The 24,823-nt window shown below is 44.2% G+C and overlaps 1 protein-coding gene across 1 annotated transcript in view; it reads left to right on the top strand.

The window, feature by feature from the left end:
* The first annotated feature begins 358 nt into the window (after positions 1–358).
* The window catches only part of LOC142246645 (protein unc-93 homolog A-like), a 294,000-nt gene continuing 269,535 nt past the window's right edge, over positions 359–24,823 (top strand). Inside the window, exon 1 of the mRNA XM_075319711.1 lies at positions 359–818. Coding sequence (XP_075175826.1) covers positions 359–818 — 460 coding nt within the window. The remainder of the gene's footprint in view (positions 819–24,823) is intronic.

Genomic DNA, 24,823 nt, shown 5'->3' on the forward strand with positions numbered 1-24,823 from the left:
TTAACCAGTTATGGCTATATATAGGGAGTGCTGACACCAGATTTACAGACAACTGTTGGACAGTGTTCAATAAAGTTTTCTTTTAAAGCTAGTAGTGCGATTTATCTGGATTACAATGAATAGACGTAAATGTCTTAACGACCCGGACAATTTTTGTTATGTTTGCGGGAAATTTATTACGTTTGATCAACGCAAGAATTTGACCAGAAGAGTAAGAGTTGCTTACAAGTATTATTTTGATTGTCAAGTAGGAGATCAGGATAAAAACTGGGCACTTCATGTGTGTTGCACTGTGTGCTACTCTGGGCTAACGCAATGGTTGAATGGGAAAAGAAAAGGATTGACATTTGCAGTGCCCATGGTTTGGCGTGAACAGAAAGATCATAGTTCGGACTGTTATTTCTGTATGACTAAAATTGCCGGATATTCAAAGAGGAATAAATCACAAATTGTGTACCCTGACTGTGAGTCTGCTCGTAAGCCATTACCACACGATGCGGAGAATCCAGTGCCTGTTCCTCCTTCACCAGCCGCTGCTACTGAGACAGACAGTGATAGCTCAGATCCTAATAAAAAAGATGATGGCAGCGATGATGAATTTCATGCCCAAGAAGATCAGGAATATCAGAAGAGTAAGCCACACCTACTAAACCAATCTGATTTAGATGATCTGATACGAGATCTGTCGTTGTCTAAAGAGAAATCAGAACTGTTAGCCTCTAGACTTCAGGAATGGAATTTGTTACAAGAAGGCACATCAATATCACACTTTCGTTATCGACACAAAAAGTTAGCTTCATACTATGTCATGGAAAATGGTGCCTGCTTCTGTACTGATGTGAATGGGTTTATGCTAGACTTGGGTTGTAGACATTTTCCAGACCAATGGAGACTGTTCATAGACTCTAGTAAAGCAAGCTTGAAAGCTGTTCTGTTGCACAATGGCAATGAAAAGCCATCTGTCCCCATTGCACATGCGGTTGGAATGAAAGAGACCTATGCTTCTATGCAGATCATTCTGAAATTGATTAAATATTCAGAACATCAATGGAACATTTGTGCTGACCTCAAAGTTGTTGCACTAGTCCTTGGTTTGCAGTTAGGTTACACTAAGCATATGTGCTTTCTGTGCCTATGGAACAGTCGAGATGACAACAACCATTATAAAATTAAACGGTGGCCCAATAGAGATGAACATAAGATTGGTAAGCACAATGTTCAACACGAATCACTTGTCGATCCACTTAAAGTTTATCTTCCACCTCTTCACATTAAACTAGGACTAATGAAAAATTTTGTAGTAGCAATGGATCGTCAAGGGAATGGATTTAAGTATCTGAAGGAAAAGTTTAGTGCATTGAAAACTGAGGCCAAACTCAAAGCAGGAATCTTTATCGGTCCTGAAATCCACCAACTAATCCATGATGAAATCTTCAAGAAAGAACTCACCCCACTTGAACTAACTGCATGGGATGCAATTATATTAGTAGTTCAAAACTTCCTTGGAAACGAAAGAGCAGAAAACTATGCTGAACTAATAGACAATATGCTTCAAGCATACGAAATGCATGGTGCCCGAATGTCATTGAAAATGCATTTCCTACATTCACATCTTGACTTCTTTCCTCCAAATATGGGTAATGTCAGTGACGAACATGGTGAGAGATTCCACCAGGACATTTCTAGTATGGAAAAAAGATACCCAGGTCGCTTTAACCCCAACATGATGGGCGATTACTGCTGGTTTTTGCAACGGGCCACTAGGACCACTCACAAGCGCAAAAGCAAGTGCCTGAAGCACTTTTAAAAGTACTCTGCTGAGTTCAAGGCGATTTCTTAAGCTACTATAAGTGATTTTTAAGTTTTTTGGTTTATTTACCTATACTTCTTTTTCAATAAAAATGATAATACATGTTGTGAAACTGTGGGACATAACGATTCTGTATCTTTATTAATTGCTTATTTTAATTTTCACAAAAATTGGAATAACTTAATATCCTGACGTGCTACAAAAAAATTAACTTCAGATTTGGATTCAGCGCATTTGATTTAGTATAGCGCACATGGTTTTTGCCAAGTAGCAGACAAAAAGTGTTTATTTGTTGTGCTGTGTAATAAGAGCAGCAGCAGCCAATATCGTAGGTTCATCTAAGATGGATGGACATAGCAGCAGCCGAACTGGATAGTTGCAGCAGCAGACAGTATCGTAGCACTGGGCAGTGTGTATAATTGCAGCAGCGGCCTATATAGTAGGTTCAGCCAATCTGGATGGTTTGTGGCGGCAGGAGTCAGTATGGAAAGTTGCAGTAGCAGCATAAATGAAATGCACTGGAACCCAGATACAAATCAAATATACAGTACACAGCACAGTAAAAGGAGTGGCAGTACAGAGAGACCTGAGAACTAGCAATGTATAGACCCTTAACAGGAGGGTGCCTTAAATACTTGATGCCTAGTGATAGGCTGAGAGGTACTTCCAGGTTAGGGCATACTGGCCCTTTAAAAATAGGGGCATGTCCGCACGTGCCATGAGGTCTTTGCGGCATGTGCAGTCGCTGGGGTCCCCACTAGGAGTGAGGCATAGGACAGCATGGGGACACTTTTAAGGGCATTACAGTGTGCATCTGAGGACACACATTCAGCTGAAATGTTTTGTGGTACAGAGACCCTTCCGGTCCCTGCACTGCAGTATATGTAGCACCCCACGGGACCTGTAGGGCTACTCGTCACCGGGTCAGTGGTATTTGGGGTTGCTGTGAATGGCCTTACCCGGCTCCGTGGCCCAGTCGGCTACATCAAAGAGGGTGCAAGGTGATGGCTAACAGCGGATGGGGGTTTTCTTTGGAGCATCACCCGTGGTGCGCGTCCAGGGATTAGCCGCGGCTGCAAGACGTCACCCTCCTCCGGGGCTGATGTTACTGCAGCTCAGATATTCCAGATCCCCACAAGTGGAGCAAGCACCAGGCAAAACGGTGGGAGACAAGGGAAGGGCCGTTGGCACCGAAGCGTGGGGCAGCGGCGCCGGCAAATCAGAGTCTCACACAGGTTCCAGGTGTTTTACTCACAGTTTGTGTGCTGCATTCGCAGAGTACTGGTCACCGCCGTGATGGGCCCCGGATGAATCAGAGGTGACCACTGGTGTTGTGAAGCATGTTGGACCTTCCTCCTTGCGCCTTGTGTGGCGCCCTGGCCTAGCCTGCACCTCACCAACCCTGCCTCCCTGTCATAACATCACCGGGCCCCGGGACCACCGACCCCTACCCACGGAGGGGGAAAGCAACATCCCAGCTGCTCCCTACCATCGCTCCCGGGATCCCCGTCACCAGCAGCGGTGGTGCCTATCTTCACCACGTCCCGTGGGTGGCGTCACGGACTAAATCCCCCAAACCAACCACCCCTTTTACTCACGGGCGAGGAGCGGACCCGAGCATTAGCGAGAGCGCAGCAGCGACGGCGTCCTCCCCTCCCACGACACTTGTAGTGTGGATCCCAGTGGTGAGAAGCTACTTGGGGACCCCAGTATCCTTGGCTTTAGTTGCTGTCCCATACGCAGGCAGCGCGAAAATTGTTATGGACCCAACAGTGGCCGTGGCTCCTGTCTCTATGTGCTGCTGGTGCCCCGGGACTTTTGGTGGTGGGCAATGAGACATGAAATCCCCCTTCCCTGCAAATTCTGGTAGTCCAACGTGAAGTATGTTCTACCCCAGGGATCTCCTCCCTGTGTGGCACCGGTCCCGATGTGGCTCTTGGAGCTCACCCTCCGGTTACCAAGTTGCTCCTCTGTCTCACAGCTCCACCCGGTCGTTTCCTGCTTCGCTCTCATTCTTCCCAGTACCCGATCGGCCCCTCTGGGGAGAGCCGTGCAACATCCCCCCAGAGGCTTTGCTCTTCTCTGCCTGAAGCTGTTCTCTCTTCTGCTCCAAACTGTTCTGAGGTAAAAACTGTTCTGAAGTGAAACTGTGTGTTCCTACTCCCTCAGTGCAGCCCCCCACCTTTCTGATGACTCACTAGTGGTTGTCCCAGCAACCGGGAATTTCACAGGCTGGCTTCCTAAGTTGTGTAACTGGCTGACTCACTGTGTTGTGTAAGCTAGAAAACACCAGCGGTTACTCTCTTCTTACCCAGATGAGCATTCCACCTTAAGTCAGATGCAATACCCTGTGGCGACTGAGCCTCAGGGGCACCACATTCCCCCACAGCAAATCACAGCACTCCCGAGCTGCAACAAAACAAAGTTAGTACACCGCAAATTTTTGTTATGCATCAAAAAATATGAACATTCTTCCCTTTATGGGAGGCAATATCACTTTAACATTTCAAACTTCACAGACCACACATGGAGTAGAAAAGAAAGAGAGAAAATAGAGAAAGAGGGAGAGAGAAGAAAGGAAGAAAAAAAAACCATTCTGCACAATAACTATCTACAACACGTTTACTTTCACGCTTCTATCTTAGCCGCTGCTGGTGGTATTAGAGGACTGGTCCCAACCCCCCTGGTTCTGAACACTATGCAACATCCTCCATTATAGTGTCCAGTTTTTTCAAAGTGACCACAGATCAAGAGGCCAGTCCATTGGTAAAGTCAGTCCGATTATATGCTCCCCGGTGTTCTGCGGCAACCATGATGCTCTCGGAAGGTATGGCATAACAAATGGCACCATTGGAGTTAGTGATGGTGCTGCAGCGTCCGCAACAGGGGCAGCTTAATGACAAATCCTTGTTCTCAGTAAGTCTCTGGCAGTGGGGCTCTCTTCCGCGGTCTATCTGGGCTCCACCCACACTTTCGCGCTCTTTTTGGGTTCCTACCATGATAGCATGCCCCTTATTTTCCTGTGCCAGATGGTTAATGGCAGGTGTCAGTTCTCAATAAACGTTTGACACAGTCTGTGAATGTACAGTCCATTAGGCGCACAGTACCCGTTGTTAGGGGCTCATGACCCTGCTCGTAGCGCAAAAATGTAGCGCCCCACAGGACCTGCAGGGCTACTCATCACCGGGCCAGTGGTATTTGGGGTTGCTGGGAATGGCCTGACCCGGCTCCGTGGCCCCGTCAGCTACATCAAAGAGTATGCAAGGTGAGGGTTAACATGGGATGGGGGTTTACTTTGCAGCGCCACCCGTGGTGCGCGGCCAGGGATTAGCCGCCGCTGCGAGATGTCACTCTCTTCCTGGGCTGATGTTACCGCAGCTCAGATATTCCAGTTCCCCACAGGTGGAGGGAGCCCCAGGCAAGACGATGGGTGACGGGGGAAGGGCCGTTAGTACCGAAGCGCGGGGCGGCGGTGGCGGCAAATCAGTCTCACACAGGGGTCTGTGGTTCCAGGTGTTTTACTCCCAGTTCGTGTGCTGCGCCGCAGAGTACCGGTCATCGCCGTGATGGGCCACAGCCGATCCCAGATAAGGTCACCACCGGTGTTGTTCAAATAGCACAGAAGGGGGTCCAGGAGAAATACAAAATCCAAAATATGGAACAAAAAAACTCTCCTAAAACTTAACTTTTAATATGGTGAATCATTAAAAGTGACAAAGTCACATAAAACCGTGAACATAAAAGAACACACACACTAAGTTCCCACCACAGGGGAGACCCAGTACGTGGCACGTATAAGACAAATACACAGACCCTGTGAAATAGCTATATTCACAGTGGTGTTTAGCTCCCGTACTCACCCGTGAGGGAATTCAACACCCAAACAACAGGGAAAAACCGGGATTGCTTATAAACTCAGTGAGATCCAAATCAATACAGACCACTAAGACATCATTTCCATACTGAGACGGGTCATTTTTATATGTATAAGGAAAGATCTCACCCAGGTTGATTCATCAGATGTTTCCCATCCCAGGATATTTATGCATGACCAACTCTCTCCTTCATAGTAGTCATCACAATCCTTGTGGATGAATGGAACAATCTCTCTGCAGATCAGGGTATACTTCCTCCTGTCATCGCAGCATGTGTTGATCAATGAGGTCACTCCCGACGCGTTTCGTTATTGCCTTCACTCATCAGGGGAGTCTTTACCAATCGCCATAACAATATCTCCCATCACAACAACATCATGGGTTTTACCGCACAAGCGGGCTATAAAGAAATATATCGTATAGTGCTCATTACCAATGAACCGAGCCACCCAGGGTATAATGTAAAGTCTTTAACCCCTTCACGACCTTGGACTGATCTATCCGTCCAGGATCGTGTCCCGTTAAGCCCCTCCCCCTGCCGCGAGCAGGCGGCGTGGATCGGCACACATATCAGCTGTTTTCAACAGCTGACATGTGTGCCTGCTAGCCGCGGGTGGAATCGCTTCCACCCGCGCCCATTAACCCCTTAATTCTTGCTGCCAAAGTCTGGCAGCAAGATTTAAATGCGCGCGGCCATGTTTGTTACTTACCGCCGTCCCAACCGGAAGTCACGTGTGTTATCACGTGACTATCGGTGGTTGCCATCATAGCACAGGGTCATGTGATGACGCCTGCTGCTATGATGTTTCACTTTCGTTTTCCCTCGGCCGAGAGCAGAGGGAAAACCAAAGTGACTGAATCTGCTGTTTACAGCTGTATTGCTGTGATCAGCAGATAGCGATCAGTGATCGGATTGCTGATTGCTATAGCCCCCTAGGGGGACTAGTAAAATAAAAAAAAAAAGTAAAAAAAAAGTTTTAGAAAATAAAAAAAAAAAAAAAACTAAAAGTTCAAATCACCCCCCTTTCCCCCCATTGAAATTAAAAGGGTTAAAAAATAAATAAATATACACATATTTGGTATCGCCGCGTTCAGAAATGCCTGATCTATCAAAATATAAAATCATTTAATCTGATTGGTAAACGGCGTAGTGGCAAAAAATTCCAAACGCCAAAATTACGGTTTTTGGTTGCCGCAAGTTTTACGCAAAATGCAATAACAGGCGATCAAAACGTAGCATCTGCGCAAAAATGCTACCATTATAAACGTCAGCTTGAGACGCAAAAAATAACCCATCACTGAGCCATAGATCCCAAAAAATAAGAACGCTACGTGTTTTGGAAAATGGCGCAAAACGTGCGCCACTTTTATTGGACAAACTTGTGAATTTTTTTAACCCCTTAGATACAAGTAAACCTATACATGCTTGGTGTCTACAAACTCGCACCGACCTGAGGCATCACATAGATACATCAGTTTTATCATATAGTGAACACGGTGATTAAAATATCCCAAAAACTATTGTACGATCCCACTTTTTTTGCAATTTTTCCGCACTTGGAATTTTTTTGCCGTTTTCCAGTACACTATATGGTAAAACTTATTATTTCATTTAAAAGTACAACTCGTCCCACAAAAAACAAGCCCTCATATGGCAAGATTGACGGAATAATAGAAAGGTTACGGCTCTCGGAAGAAAAGGAGCAAAAAACAAAAACGCAAAAACGGAAAGTGCCCGGGGGCTGAAGGGGTTAAACAGGACATAAAAAGAGACACCGCCAAACACTCACCGTGCTTCTTCCATGCGTGTGTATGCACAAACGCTGCCGCACATGTGGCTATGGGCGCCGCCATGTTTAAAGGTCCCGCACGTGCTCACTAGCGTGGGGAGGAGGTGCCCTGTCCGGGAAACTCAGTCCCGATCATGTGACAATTGCACCGCCCCTTCCTCATTCACCGTGCGTCTCCTGGAAGGCATATTCCTCACTGCAAAGCAGGAACCGTCACAGGCACGTGATCGTAATCATCTGACGACCACACCAGCCCATATTACATCATTGATCAGGGACTGGAGCTCAGGTTTGCATTCCACTACAGCTCATGCAATCATGCAGAGCCTATTCTCAATATAGCGCTTAAATCGCCTGCTATCATGCATCATTAATTGAGCAGGGATATAGCACACAAAATCCCTGCTCAGAGTATCTCATGAAATGACTACAGATGGCAAAAAAATGATTGTTTTATCCACTCATATATGCTATATCGACTAGTGTTTATGCAACATGTTTCCCAGATTAAACCCTGTATTTATTTAGAGGTCAAAACTGTAGTGCACATCCAAAAATTAAATGCTCAAAGCAGGGACTTTTATCCTACACCACATTATAGGCCCAAAGGGAATCCTCATTTATTTTAGGAAAGCCAATTTCTACCAGACAGGGTATTCTAGAGTCCAGATACAGGGACAGTACCAATATAATGCTAAAAGGAATTTAAACCAAGCCATAAGGGTATGAAGGAAGAGGGTCCAAAACACGGTCCGGAAATAAGGGGAATATTCTTCCTCAAGGGCCCTTATACACCACATATTAGAGAAACAAATGCATGTGGGGCCAACACTCTGCATCAACATCACCCCCACTAGGGATAAAATGAGATATAGCAAAGTGTGTGATTATAGTGGTTTAGCAGCCGTGGAGCAGTTAATAAATAAATCAAATGGAATGAAACCGGTTTAAAAGCCGTGCTAGAAACCACAGATGCTGTAGATAAAAAGACTTTCTTTATTTCATAATTCTACGCGTTTCAAAGGCATCTCTGCCTCCTTCTTCAGGAACAAAAATCATAATACAAATATGGCCAACAGAACCTATATATAGGGAAACAGGTAGCCATGCATGCATTCAGAAAGTGAACAGCCCATATGACTCAGAGCCGATGACTCAGAGCCACATGGAGAAGGGGGAAAAAAAACACACACACAATAAATCATCAAGAATGAACAGAAAGAAATCCTCTGTGGGAAAACATAAATATTTCCAAGGAGAACAATAAATAAGCCAGTGAATTAAAAGATGAAAAAACATAAAAACTATTTTGTGTGTTATTTAATAAAAAGAAATTGTATAGAAAAATAGGGGGGGCGAGAAAAAATGAATGAAAAAACACAGTACAGATGGTGTGTGAACCCAGAAAGTATAAGAAATGGCACTGCTGCCAGAACCCCTGTGCTATATGGAAGTTCAATTTACCATGAATTTCTACTCAGAGACAAGTGAACAAAAAGGATACGCAATTAATGTAAAAGAAAAAAAGCAAAAACGAGTGACTAATTTATTAAAGGGGAATGAATGTCTCTTTAGTGTTTTTGCACGTATAAAAAGACATGTCTAAATGTCAAAGGATCAGAAAAGTTTATTTCTTTGGGACATAAAAATTATATTCTATATATATACATATATATATATATATATATATATTTCACTAGATGGTGTCTTTAATAATAAGGGGTCGCTGGACTATTGATAGAAAAATTACTAGCGCAAGAAACACACTTCGCTATAGAGCGGTTCCACAAGAAGAGGAAAAAGCTGCCAAAGCGCATGCGTGAAAAAGGTGACAAGAGTTTAATAGACCCGAGGGTAATGAAAGTTCACAACCGTGGGAAAACATCTCCATACACCTGCTCTAAGCAGGCAGAGAAAAAGGAGCAGTTCCCTGGAAAGAGAAAGAGACTGCTAAGGCGCGTGCATGATAAAAATATATAAATACTAAATACTGAAAGATAGCAAAAATTCATACATATATTCATATATAGTATTTATATATTTTTATCACGCACGCGCCTTAGCAGTCTCTTCCTCTTTCCAGGGAACTGCTCCTTTTTCTCTGCCTGCTTAGCACAGGCGTATGGAGATATTTTCCCACGGTTGTGAACTTTCATTACCTTTGGGTTTATTAAACTCTTGTCACCTTTTCCACGCATGCGCTTTGGCAGCTTTTTCCTCTTCTTGTGGAACCGCTCTATAGCGAAGTGTGTTTCTTGCGCTAGTAATTTTTCTATCAATAGTCCAGCGACCCCTTATTATTAAAGACACCATCTAGTGAAATATATATATATATATAAATATATCCCCTTAAGGACAAAGCCAGTTTTGTACTTAATGCCCAGGCCATTTTTTGAAATTTTGACCAGTGTCACTTTATAAGGTTATAACTCTGGAACACTTCAATGGATCCCGGTGATTCTGAGATTGTTTTTCGTGACATATTGGGCTTCATGTAAGAGATAAATTTAGAATGATATTTTTTTATTTTATTTGTGAAAAAATCTGAAATTTGACAAAAAAATTAAAAAGTTTGCAATTTTCAAACTTTTAATTTTTATGCCCATAAACCAGAGAGTTATGTCACACAAAATAGTTAATAAATAACATTTCCCACTTGTCTACTTTAGATCAGCGCAATTTTTGAAACACAATTTTGTGGGGTTAGGAAGTTAGAAGGGTTCAAAGTTCATCAGCAATTTCCCATTTTTTTAACAAAATTTACAAAACCATTTTTTTAGGGACCACATCCCATTTGAAGTGACTTTGAGAGGCCTGGGTGACAGAAAATACCCAAAAGTGACACCATTCTAAAACTTGCACCCCTCAAGGTACTCAAAACCACATTCAAGAAGTTTATTAATCCTTCAGGTGCTTCACAGGAACTAAAGTAATGTGGAATGAAAAAAAATAAAAATTAACATTTTACCTAAAATGCCCTTAAGGCTTCTATCTAGGGGTATACTGAGCATTTTGGACCCACAGGTACTTCACAGATTTTGATAACGTTACGTTGTCATATTGAAAATTGTCATTTTTTTTCTCAAAAATGTTGCTTTAGCATCAATTCTCTCCCTTTTTCAAGAAGTAATTCCAAAAATTTGACCCAAATGTTTGTTACCCACTTTTTTATGAGCGCGGTGATACCTCAAATGTGGTCTGAAACCTTTGTATGGACAAATGGGAGGGCTTGGAACGAAAGGAGCAATATTTGAATTTTGGAAAGGAAATTTGGCTGAAAAAGATTGCGGGCACCATGTCGCATTTGGAGGACCCCTAAGGTACGTAAACAGCAAAAAACCACCACAAGTGACCCCATATTGGAAACTAGGCCTCTCAAGGAATTTATCTAGATGTTTGGTGAGTACCCTGAACCCCCAGGTGCTTCACAGAAGTTTATAACATTGAGCCATGAAAATAAAAAAATAAAATTTTACCACAAAATTGTTACTTTAACCAGGTAGCTTTTTTTTCACAAGGGTAACAGGAAAAAAATCACCATGAAATTTATTGTGCAATTTCTCCTGAGTTTGGTGATATCTTATATGTGTTGGAAATCAACTGTTTGGGCACACGGCAGGTCTTGGAAGGGAAGGAGTGCAATTTGACTGCAAAATTGGCTGGAATCAATAGCGGACACAATGTTGCATTAGGAGAGCCCCTGAGGTACCTAAGCAGTGGAGGTCCCCCACAAGTGACCCCATTCTGGAAAATAGACCCCTCAAGGAATTTATCTAGATGTTTGGTGAGTACCCTGAACCACCAGGTGTTTCACAGAAGTTTATAATGTTGAGCTGTGAAAATAAAAAAAATACATTTTTACCACAAAATTGTTACTTCAACCACATAGCTTTTTTTTTTTAACAAGAGTAAAAGGAAAAAAAGCAGCATAAAATTTATTGTGCAATTTCTCCTGAGTATGCAGATACCTTATGTGTGGTGTAAATCAACTGTTTGGGTGCACAGCAGGGCTTGGAAGGGAAAAAGTGCCATTTGACTGAACATTTGGCTGGAATAATTAGTGGACGCTATGTCGCATTTGGAAAGCCCCTAAGATGCCTAAACAGTGGAGGTCCCCCACAAGGGACTTTATTCTTGAAACAAGACACCTCAAGGCTTTTATCTAGGTGTATTTTGAGCATTTTGAATCCACGAATACTTCAAAGAATTTGATAAGCTTAGGTTGCCATATTGAAAATTTTCATTTTTTTCACAAAAATGTTTCTTTAGCATCACATTTCTCACTTTAACAAGAGGCAACAACAAAACGTGGACCCCACAGGTTGTTATCCAATTTCTTGTGAGTGCAGGGATACCCCATATGTGGCCAAAAACCTCTGTTTGGATAAATGGGAGGGCTTGGAATGGAAGGAGCACCATTTGAATTTTGGAAAAGTTGAAATAAATTGTGCGCACCATGTCACATTAGCAGGGCCTCTTGGGTACCTATACATTAGAAACCCCCCACAAGTGACTCCATTTTGGAAACTGGACCCCTCAAGGATTTTATTCAGGAGTATAGTATGCATTTTGAATCCACAGGTACTTCACAAAAATGTTGCTGTAGCAACAAATTTCTCACTGTTAAGCTATGTGGCCATGATCCAGCGACACGGCGTCTAGTACACAGTGTCAGCCTTCCTGCAGAGATGTGAGTGTTGTCCACGGGAGAACGCAGCTGCCCATGCCCACGATTTGGGTTTAGGCTGCTGTGGACTTTAGTTCCCATCTACCTGCAGAGAACACTCATCTCCGCAGCATAAATTGACATGCTGAGGCTCGGGAAGCTGCGCCACAGGTCGGTTTATGCTGCGGAGAAAAGAAGCACAGTGGGCATGGGATTTCTAAAAATCCTTCCACTGTGCTTGTATTGCACAACGCACCGTTATGGACGCAGGGAAAACACTCTGCGCCCAAAACGCTGCAAACCCTGATTGTGGGCACATAGCCTAAAATGCTACAATGGATGAATGGATAGATGTCAAACATATATAACGTCCCACCCGCTGCATATTCTAAGATGGCGCCCTTTAGTGCCTTTCATGTGGCACTAAAGGGTGCCTAGCCTTGTATTTAGCCCAAAAAGAAAAAAAGAATTAAAATAAATCACGTGGGGTCCCCCCTATTTTTGATAGCCAGCTAGGGTAAAGCAGACAGATGTAGCCTGCAAACCACAGCTGACAGCTTCACCTTGGCTGGTGATCAATTTGGAGGGCTTTATAAATAAATAATTTAAAAAAAAAACAAACGTAGGGTCCCCCCAAATTAGATCACCAGCCAAGGTGAAGCTGACAGCTGGGGTCTGGTATTCTCAGGGTGGGAAGAGCCATGGTTATTGGACTCTTCCCAGCCTAAAAATAGCAGGCCGCAACCGCCCCAGAAGTGGCGCATCCATTAGATGCGCCAATCCTGGCGCTTCGGCCCAACTCATCCGGTTGCCCTGGTGCGGTGGCAAACGGGGTAATAAATGGGGTTGATACCAGATGTGTAATGTCATCTGGCATCAAGCCCAGCAATTAGTTATGTCATGGCGTCTATTTGATACCAGTCATAACTAATTGACAGTAATAAAAAAAAAAATTGACAACAAAAAAATTTATTTGAAAAAACACTCCCCAAAAGCATTCCCTCTTTGGCCAATTTTTTGAAAAGAAAAAAAAATCGGGTCCCTGCTGTAATCCATTGTGAAAGTCCTGCGGCGATTCTGGACCTTCTAGAATATGGGGGGCACGTTCAGGGAACGTATCCCCCATTTTGTAGGAGTGCAGACCCTCCATTTAAGGAGAGTGGGTGCAAAGAATTTGTACCCACCCTCCCCGGGTCACAGCTGCACAGTGCGAGCAGCAGCAGCCAGCGTCTCTGTGTCAGACACAGGAATCTGAGCTGACAGCCGCGCTCTGCAGGTGTGACCGGCGTGCACTGTGAAGGAGAAGGGGGCCATGGGGGATCGGAGCTCCGACAGGTACGGGGGACACCGGGGAACACCGGGGTGGGAATAGGGGGTGACCTTGCAGGGCCTGGGGAGCAGTTTTCTGTCGTATGTGTCATAGCACATGCGACAGAAACCATAGGAAAGGGGGAAATGCGGCCGGCGCGCTGCTGTGCGCGCCGGTATGTGCGGCGCCATGTTAGATTTTCGGGAGGAAGGGGGGTGGGGGGACACTTTGGCAACACCGGGGGACCGGAGAGGACCAGGGGATGAGATTTATCTCCCATCTGACAGGTTTGTTTATGCCAGATGGGAGATAAATGATTTTTTACCGGCGCGGTCATTTACTGTAACCTGATCATCGGCATACGGTGTATACCGGTTATCAGGTGAGCGGGGACCGGAAAAAACGGCCAGAATCATGATCTCCAGGGTCTCAGCTACCCCCGGCAGCTGAGACCCCGGAAATTTTCTGACTCTGGGGGGCGCTAGACCCTTTTTTCCAACCGCCGTTAAAAAGCAGCGGATCGGAAGAAGTACCCTAATTTGTCGCCGTTAAAAGGCGTATCGGCGGTCGTTAAGGAGATATATATATCTACAATAATTTTTATGTCCCAAAGAAATAAACTTTTCTAATCCTTTGACATTTAGACATGTCTTTTTATACATGCAAAAACACTAAAGAGACATTCATTCCCCTTTAATAAATTAGTCACTCGTTTTTGCTTTTTTTCTTTTACATTAATTGCGTATAATTTTTGTTCACTTGTCTCTGAGTAGAAATTCATGGTAAATCGAACTTCCATATAGCACAGGGGTTCTGGCAGCAGTGCCATTACTTACACTTTCTGGGTTCGCACACCATCTGTACTGTGTTTTTTCATTCATTTTTTCTTGCCCCCCCCCTATTTTTCTATACAATTTCTTTTTATTAAATAACACACAAAAATTGTTTTTATGTTTTTTCATCTTTTAATTCACTGGTTTATTTATTGTTCTCCTTGGAAATATTTATGTTTTCTCACAGAGGATTTCTTTCTGTTCATTCTTGATGATTCATTGCGTGTGGGGTTTTTTTTTCCCCTTCTCCATGTGGCTCTGAGTCATCGGCTCTGAGTCATATGGGCTGTTCACTTTCTGAATGCATGCATGGCTACCTGTTTCCCTATATATAGGTTCTGTTGGCCATATTTGTATTATGATTTTGGTTCCTGAAGAAGGAGGCGGAGATGTCTTTGAAACGCGTAGAATTATGAAATAAAGAAAATCTTTTTATCTACAGCATCTGTGGTTTCTAGTGCGGCATTTAAACCGGTTTCATTCCATTTGATTTATTTATTTTATAAATCAGTATTACCCTTCAAGAAAAATAAATATATTTAATTGCTTAATATATCATTGTCCTCCCTTTCACTGAACCTGAAGTTTTACTTTGGCTGCAGGATATGTGAAGGATATATGAAAGCATTCAAAAACCTTTTCCCTCTTCATAAAGCTCTACGTAGGATTATAAACTAAACAGAAGATATGATGTAGTTATCTTCAGCTGTTCATTTTTCTTTTTTTCTCAGCATTTGTGAGACTAGGGATTTGTGAGAAAAGAATTTACACTGTCTTAAAAATAATATTCATACCTCTTAAACTTTTCCTTGTTTTTTTTAACATTACACCCACAAACTTAAATTAATTTTATTGGGATTTTATGTGATTTACCAACACAAAGTAGCAAGTATTTCTGAATGGCATTTATCCACAGATATTGAGGAAATTGAGCTCTGTAATTGATGGATTGCTGCATCTGATCTTCTTAGAGTCTCTTGTAACAGGGTTAGAGCCTTTAGGATTGGAGGATGGCTGACATGGTACTGATGTTTAAGAAAGATAAGATGGTGAATCCAGGTAAATACATGTGATAATAATAATAATCTTTATTTCTATAGCGCCAACATATTCCGCAGCGCTTTACAAGTCAGGAGTCTCATATACATATATATATATATACATATCATATACATAAACATATACAAACAAGTAACAATTATAGAAGATACAATATTTAAAGGGAAAAATGGCAACCCTGCTCGTGAGAGCTTACAATCTACAATGAGGTGGGGGAGGGGCAAGGTACAAGTGCTTATTTACAATGACAATCCAGCCATCTCATGGGGGATAGATAATGGCTTCCTGGACCAGTTGGCCAGAGCCTTGAGATGCATTTGTGTGCCATGGAGTTTGACGTGGGGTTATGTTCTGAGAAGTTGTAGAGGGATTAGGTGAAATTAGTTTGGCTAGGGAGTGTGATAGGCTGCCCTAAAAAGATGCATTTTTAGGGAGCGTCTGAAGCTGATTAAGTTGTGATTTGTCCTAACGTCTTGGGGTAGAGCGTTCCAGAGGTTTGGTGCAGCTCGGAAGAAGTCTTGGATTCGGGAGTGGGAGGTTGGAATTAGTGTGGATGTTAGTCAAAAGTCATTTGCAGAGCGTAGAGAACGGGTGGGATGATAGACAGAGAGGAGGGTGGAGATGTAGGGGGGTGCTGCACAGTGGAGAGCTTTGTGAGTGAGAACAAGCAGTTTGAATTGGATCCTGTGATATATGGGCAGCCAGCGCAATGACTGGCACAGAGCAGAGGCATCCAAGTAGCGGTTAGCCAGATAGGTGACCCTGGCTGCTGCATTAAGGATGGACTGTAGAGGGGAGAGTCTAGTTAGGGGGAGACCAATTAGTAGAGAGTTACAGTAGTCAAGGCGAGAGTGGATCAGGGCCACGGTGAGGGTTTTTGTCATTTCCATTGTGAGAAAGGGGCGGATTCTAGAGATGTGATGATGTGATTGCAGGAAATCAATGGACACGGGGCTCCTATGCTGTTCTTCACCATAGGGGACCATGGTCTATCCCTATCCTAAGGGTTACCTCTAATGGTCGAGATGCCTTAGCCCCATGCCTGGCTATTCTCATGACCAGATCTAATTTGCTACCCTCACCCTATAAAGGAAGGGGCAGGAGTTTGATGGTAACACAGATTAAGATAGATAGGGGAAAACCAAAACTCAGACACATTGCAAACGCTCAGGAACAAACATTAAGGGACTAAAGATAAAAGCAAGAGCAGGAAGGTAAAAACAAAAAGTCAGCAAGGGTTAACATCACAGTAATGCACAATTACCAGTAACTCTGGATCACAACACCTCACCAGACAAGCTAAGATAAACTATAGTTGGATTTCATAAAATAGTCCAGCCAGCATATATTGTAGGGAAACAAACGTGATTGGTTTTTGCACAGCATATGATCAAAGAGACTAACAAGCAGAACATAAATCTTGATAGCCTGCCAAAGCCTGTGGGTCGACGCCTGTGTCTCAATGTGCTGATCACAGACCTCAGAGAAATTATCAGGAAGAGTGCCAGTATCTATAGTTTCCACAGATACTGATGCCATCATGACGCCATCATGACAGTTGGTGATGCATGCAAAAATATCCTTGTGACAGCACTCCTCCCTTTAACCCCTTAATGACCCATGACATACTGGGCACGTCATGGTGACATGGTGCTTAACGACCCATGACGTACCCAGTACTTCATGGTGAAGTCGCGGCCCCGGAGCCCCGGTGAGTGTGATCGGTGTAATCAAATAGAAGATTCGGGAAGGAGGGGACCTCTGCCTGACCTCAGAAGGGGTGGTGTCTCCTCCCCGAACCTACAGAGGCTGTGATTGGCTGATTAATGCCGCTCAGCCAATTACAATCACTGTAATGTTTCAGCCAATAAAAATGGTTGAAACATTGAAATCCAGCTATAATCAGTGCAGCTATAGCACTGATGACTGGCTGGAGATGGGTGAACTTTTTTTCACCCGCCCCCAGCTCTGATTGGAGAGACCGGTCTTGTGACTGATCTCTCCAATCACCGTGGATCTGGTGCCGGTGACCTGTAGGTGACCGCTCCTTTTCCCTTCACTCCGTCCGTGAAAGCTGAGGAAAGCGGTCGCTGCAGGTGCCCATCGGTAAGTTATAGCCCCCCGATCCACTGCTGCATCCGATCCACCACTGCCCCCGCCCGCCCCGCCGCTGCCACCACCTGCTGCTGTCCCCACAGCCCGCCCCCTCTGACACCACCCGCCACGCCGCTGTCCCCTCTGCCACCGCCTGCCACGCCGCTGTCCCCACCGCCTGCCACGCTGCTGTCCTCGCTGCCACCGCCCCCTTTCAGTCGCACCCACCTTCTTCAGCCGCCGCTGCCCCCGAATGGCTGCCCTTTCTCCATCCGCCACTGCACCTGATCGGCCGCCGTCTCCTCCATCGGCTGCCCCTTCTCCATCCGCCGCTGCACCCAATCGGCCGCCGCCTCCTCCATTGGCTGCCCCTTCTCCATCCGCCACTGCACCTGATCAGCCGCCGCCTCCTTCATCGGCTGCCCCTTCTCCATCCGCCACTGCACTTGATCGGCGGCCTCCCTCCACCATCGGCTGTCCCTTCTCCATATGCCACCGCACCCGATTGGCCGCCGCCTCCTCCATCGGCTGCCCCTTCTCCATCCGCCACTGCACCTCCCCTTCTCCATGTGTTGCCTCCCCCCCTCCATGTGTTGCCTCCCTCCCTCCATATGCTGCCTCCCTCCCTCCATATGCTGCCTCCCCCCCTCCATGTGCTGCCTCCCCCCTTCCGCCCCCCCCTCCATGTGCTGCCTCCCCTCCTCCATGTGCCATTGCTCCCTCCCATCAGACTCTGCCCTCCTCCTTGATCTGCTGCCTGCTCTCTCCCATCCTCGTCATCTACTGCCCCCTCTCACCCTCCTCAATCTGTTGCCTCCTTCATCTGCTGCCTCCTCTGTCTGCTGTGATCCTGCTGCCTAGATCCATCCTGTAAGGTAGCTATCCCCAATCTCACCTCCCACCCCCCCATCCTCCGCCGCTCTTCCATCCGCTGCGCCATTTCCCATCCTCCATCCGCTGCACCCTTTCTCATCTGCCGCTCCTACATCCGCCGCCACGCCCTCTCGCATCGCATTATCCAGCACATCACTGGTCCGGCACTGGTCTTAGTGGCAGGCGCTCATATTTTTTTTATTCCTTTTTTTTTTACTGACGTCCGTTTTTTTATTTCGCCAAACAAATATTTTTTTTTATTTTCTCTTTCCTTCTAGATTTCCCTTGTTCGACAAAGACACAAACACACACACACACATACACTAAATAAAGTATTTTTTTTTCACACACACAAACACTAAATAAAGTTTTTGTACACACACCACACATGCAATGTCCCGATCCTCACAATCCCAGAGACAGTATTCAGATGAGGAGGCATATGCCTTTGTTGCCTCCAAGCCTGATAGCGAGGGAGATGACCCCACATTCTTCTGTTCCTCCCAAACCGCTTCCTCCTCCAGTGACGAAGGACCACCGTGAAGATGAATATGACGAGGTATTGGTCACGGTCCAGGGGAGAAGAGCCGGGGCCCAGGGGAGAAGAGCCGGGGCCCAGGGGAGAAGAGCCAGAGCCCAGGAGAGAAGACTTGGAGCAGAGCGTGAGTGACCCCCAGCACTAGTGCTAGGAACCCCCAACCTAGCACTAGTGACCGGGTATGGACCCCAGTCGCTGAAAACTTTGCACCACAGATTCCTGAGTTTCGTCCCCAATCAGGAATCCAGTTTGATACTACCAACCTTAGAGCAATAGACTTTTTCAAAGTCTATTTCTCTGAAGAGTTCGTCAGTCTCATGGTGGTGCAAACGAATCTCAATGCCCAATGATTTTTGGCCCAAAATGCTGACTCAGCATTTTCGTGCTGGACCCCGACGGATTCAGTAGAAATGTTTAAGTATTGGAGTCTCACTCTTCACATGGGGCTGGTGAAGAAGCCACAACTTCGCTAATATTGGAGTGTTAATATTTTATACAACACTCCAGTATTTGGCATGGTTATGACCCATAAGCGTTTTGAGGCCATGCACAAATTTTTACATTTTAGGGACAATTTGGATTGTCTTCCCCGCGATGACCCGAATTTTGACAGACTGTTCAAAATTCGTCCGGTCATCGAACACTTCAGAAGTAAGTCTGCTGAAGTGTGCGTTCCCCAGAGGGAAATTTGTGTGGATGAATCCCTCATACACTGCAAGGGGAGACTGAAGTTTCGCCAGTACCTGCCCAGTAAAAGGGCAAGGTACGGCATTAAACTCTATAGGTTGCGTAAGAGTACCTCAGGGTACACTCACAACTTTAGAGTTTACGAAGGGAAGGACATGCAGATCCAACCCCCAGAATGCCCACCTACTCTGGGGGTGAGTGGGAAAATTGTGTGGGATTTGATCCACCCACTGCTTGATAAAGGTTATCACCTGTATGTTGATAAGTTTTATACAAGCATCCCACTCTTCCAATCACTCTCTTCCAGAGGTACCGCAGCTTGCGGTACTGTCCGGAAAAATCAGAGGGGCCTCCCTTTGACGCTAATTGGGCAGCTGCTCCCAAGAGGTGAGAGTAGGGCCCAATGTAGCGACAACATGGTTGTTGTCAAGTTCAAGGACAGAAGGAATGTCCTTTTCTTGACCACAATACATGGTCCCGGCACCACAGCCTCAATGTTCGAGGTACCTTGGCACAGGTTCGCAAACCGGACTGTGCCTTGAGGTACAACAAACCTTTGGGAGGAGTTGATTTTTTCGATCAAGTCCTCCAGCCCTATAATGCCATGCGGAAGGTGAAGGTGTGGTATAAGAAGCTGGCTGTGCACATCGTGCAGATGATACTGTATAATGCATTCGTGCTCTCACGAGGTGCAGGCCAGACCAACAACTTCCTTCAGTTCCAGGAAGCAGTCAGCAAGATCTTGATGTTTGGAAGAGAAGAAGCAGCAGCTGTCCCTAGCACCCTAGTACCATGGCAACATTTCCCTGGTGAGGTACTGCAAACCACCAGAAGAGGAAGATCACAGAAAAGGTTCCGGGTGTGCTATAACAGGGGGGTGAGGAAGGACACAGTGTTTCAATGCGACACTAGTTCCGATAAACCTGGACTTTGTGTGGTAAACTGCTTCAAAGTCCATCAGTCATCTGGGTACTAAATTAACATGTGCCATCCCAACATTCCTCCATAACACACCATCCTCATATACTCTACAAAACACACACACAAATCGACGTACACCACATAGACGGGGGGAACCTGTAGACGGTGGGGGGGATCTTCCGTACACCACATAGACGGGGGGGACCTTCCATACGCCACATAGACAGGGGGGACCTTCCATACGCCACATACACGGGGGGGGGGACCTGACGTACGCCACCTAGATGGGAGGTATCTGATGTACGCCACATAGGCGGGGGGAGTACCTGACGTACACCACATAGACGTGGGGGGATCTTCCATACGCCACATAGGCGGGAAGGGGGGGACCTGACGTACACCACACAGACGGGGACCTGACATACACCACACAGACAAGGGGGGAGGGACCTGATGTATACACCACACAAAACAGATGGGGGGAGGACCTGACGTACACTACTCAGCACACACATGATGGCCTGATGTACCCTACACATATACCACACTATAAAATTGACATACCAGGTCCCTGCTAATATAAAGCACTCCTTCCCTTTGGAGCCCTGCCGTGCGCCCAAACAGTGGTCTGCTGCCACATATGAGGTATCAGCATACTCAGGACAAATTGCCCAATAAACTTTGCAGTCTATTTTATCCTGTTATCCCTGTAAAAATTAAAAAAAATGAGCCTAAAATAACATTTTTGTGGGAAAAAAAGTACTTTTTTGTTTTTACGGCTCAATGTATGAAGCGCGTGAGGGTTAAAAGTGCTCATTACCCATCTAGATTTTTGCCATGGGGGGTATAGTTTCAAAAATGAGGTCACTTGTGGGGGAGCTCCATTGTTTAGGCACCTCAGGTGGTCTCCAAACACAACATGGCATCTGCTAACTATTCCAGACAATTTTGCATTTGAAAAGTCAAATGACGCTCCTTGTCTTCTGAGTCCTGCTGTGCGCCCAAACAATTGATTACCACCACATATAAGATATCTGTGTACTCAGGAGAAATTGCACCATACCTTATATGGTGCAATTTTTCCTCATACCCTTGTGAAGAAAAGATACCTGGTTGAAGTAACAATTTTGTGGTAAAATTTTCTTTTTTTTTTTTCAAGGCTCAACATTATTAAATTTTGTGAAGCCTCCAGAGGTTCAAAGTGCTCACTAAACATTTAGATAAATCCCATGAGGGGTCTAGTTTCCAAAATGGGGTCACTTGTGGGGGAGCTTTATTGTTTAGGCACCTCAGGGGGTCTCCAAACACAACATGGCATCCGCTAACTATTCCAGACAATTTTGCGTTTGAAAAGTCAAATGACGCTCCTTGCCATCTGAGCCCTGCCGTGCGCCCACACAATTGATTTCCACCACATATAAGATAACGGTGTACTCAGGAGAACACGCACAATTAATTTTATGGAGCATTTTTTTCATGATACCCTTGTGAAAGGGCTACATTTTATGGCTAAAGCAAAATTTTTGTGTAAAAAAGTCAAATTTTCATTTTTTCTTTCTACATTGCTTTGGTTGCTGTCAAGCTCCTAAAGAGTTAATAAATGTCTTGGATATGGTTTTGAGCAGAGTGAGGGGTGCAGATTTTAGAAAGGGGTAATTTTTGGGTATTTTCTGTCACCTAGGCCTCTCAAAGTCACTCCAAATGTGATGTGGTACCTAAAAAATTTTTTTTTGTAAATTTTGTTGGAAAAATGAAAAATCGCTGATGAACTTTGAATCCTTTTAGTTTCCTAACAAAAAAAAATTTGTTTCGAAAATTGCGTTGATGTAAAGTAGCCATGTGGGAAATGTTATTTAGTAACTATTTTGTTTGACATATCTCTCAGATTTACGGGCATACAATTTCAAATTTTGAAAATTGCAAAATTTTCAAAATTTTCGCCAAATTTCCAAAATTTTCATAAATAAACACAAAATATATCGGTCTAAATTTACCACTGACATGAAGTACAATATGTCACGAAAAAACAAAGTCAGAATCGCCAGGATCCGTTGAAGCGTTCCAGAGTTATAACCTGTCAAAGTGACACTGGACAGAAATGTAAAAAATGGCCGGGTCTTTAAGGTGAAAACAGGCTAGGGGCTGAAGGGGTTAAAAGGGGCTACTGGACCAATATACAGTAATAAGGGACCCCAGGGACCAGCAGTAGGTTTGTCAAGGATCACGATCTTCCTCTTCTCTAGACACAGAATTTCTCTTCCCTTTCGTCATTCACTTGGTACTTCCCCATACCTAGCATGACACCATATCAAGCAAATGTTGCTGAACCTTCTCCCATGTATACAATAAAGATGAGACAAATAACTTCTCCCCAAATACCCCTGATGATTGTTTCTCCTGAAATATACAGAACTGGGGATGCAGACCATAACCACAAAAGTAAAATGGTGATACTCCAGTGGATTCATGACAAGGATTATTAATGGCAACTTCAGAGAGAGGAAGTAAAGAGGACCACTCTTCCTAATTTTCAGATACAAATGATTATAGAGCAAGGATTAAAATATAACTTTTAATTTCTACTGTCTAAAAAAGACCAACATAGAAAAAGTGCAATGCAATAAGGAATAATAAAATGGATAGATCTCACCAAACTTCTTTTCAAGTAGATCTCACACCACTGGATACACGGGCAAAAGAGGGACGACTTGAAAGGAAGGGATAACAAAGTCAGTGTATGCTAACACCTGTCGTGCTAATGCATAAGCTTCCGCCCTGACAAGAGCAGCACCCAAGTCAAGCAAGCTGCCCCGGTGAAAATTAGCCCCTCCCTACTTTCACTAGGGAAGCTAATAAGCTAATAAGTTTTGGGCTCCCCATTTTAAACAGGATAATTGGAAGCAAATTCAAAGGGGAACACCTAGGCTATTACAAGGGATGGAAAGCCTCCCATATGATGAAAAAGTTGGAAAAGTTGGGCTTGTTTAGATTAGAAAAAAAGACGTCTTAGAGAGGATGTCATTGATATGTATAAATACATGTGTGGTCAACATGAAGGACTGGAACATGGCTTGTTCCTTTCAAAGACTATGCAAAGGACTAGGGGGCACGCACTATAAGTGGAAGTAAGGAGATTCAAGCAGCTAAATAAAAAAGGGTTCTTTACTGTTAGAGCAGTCAAACTATGGAATGGTAGTAATGGAAGACACTGTAAGAGCTTTTAAAAAAGGACTGGATGCTTTCCTCAGCAAAAATAGCATTGTGGGTTATAGATAATTTAGTGACAGAATGTATAATCGTAAAAAAAGTGTTGCACTTGATGGACTTAAGTCTTTTTTAACCTATGTATGTAACTATGTATAAGCATTATGGAAAAGATATACAGTTTTCTAAATATTTTAGGAATACAAATCTGATAATTGTGACGTACAGTTCTGTTCAGCCCCCTAATATCCCTATATAAAATCCAAAATTACCACTTGCCTCCAGAAGTCACCTAATTAGTAAATTACTTCTGTGTAAGTTATTCTTAGTATATCTGCAGCTGTTCTCTGAAGGCCTCAGAGGTTTTTTAAGAACATTAGTGCTCATTCAGCATCATGATAAGTAAGGAACACAGTAGAAAGGTCAGGGATGTAGCTGTGAAGAGTCAAGCATGGTAAGGATATAAAAAACAACCCAAGCTCTGATCATCTCACAGAGCACTGTTCAAGCCATTATTTTAAAATGTAAGGAGTTTGGCACATCTGCAAACCTACCAATACATCCCAAGCAAGGAGAACACTAATTAAAGAAGTAGCTTAGAGGTCTATGATCACTCTGGAGGAGCTGCAGAGATCTACAGTTCAGGTGGGAGAACCTGTCTACTGGATAACAATTAATTGTATACTCCACAAATGTAGCTTTTATGGATAAGTGGCAAGAATAAAGCCATTTTTTAAATTAAGCCATAAGAAGACCCTTTTAGAGTTTGCAAAAAGCCATATAGGGGACACAGCTGGTATGTGAAATAAGGTGCTCTGGTCATATGAGGCAAAAGTAGAATATTTTGGACTATATGCAAAATGCTATGTGTGACAGAAAACGTACACTGCATATAACCCTAAAGTCACCATCCCCACCCGCAAACAAGGAAGTGGCATGCTGAGGGGATGCTGTGGGGATGCTTTTCTTCAGCAGGGACAGGAAAGATGATCAGAGTTGAAGGGAAGATAGACAAAGTTAAAGACATGGAAAATCTTGTAAGAAAACCAGTTAAATGCTGCAAACGACTTGACACTGGTGCATAGGTTCATTTTGCAGTAAGACAACAACCCTAAACATACTGCCAAAGTTACAATGCTATGTTTATTATACAATACAATGTTT

This window comes from Anomaloglossus baeobatrachus, chromosome 7 (genome assembly GCF_048569485.1).
Source record: "Anomaloglossus baeobatrachus isolate aAnoBae1 chromosome 7, aAnoBae1.hap1, whole genome shotgun sequence".
NCBI classification, from domain to species: domain Eukaryota; kingdom Metazoa; phylum Chordata; class Amphibia; order Anura; family Aromobatidae; genus Anomaloglossus; species Anomaloglossus baeobatrachus.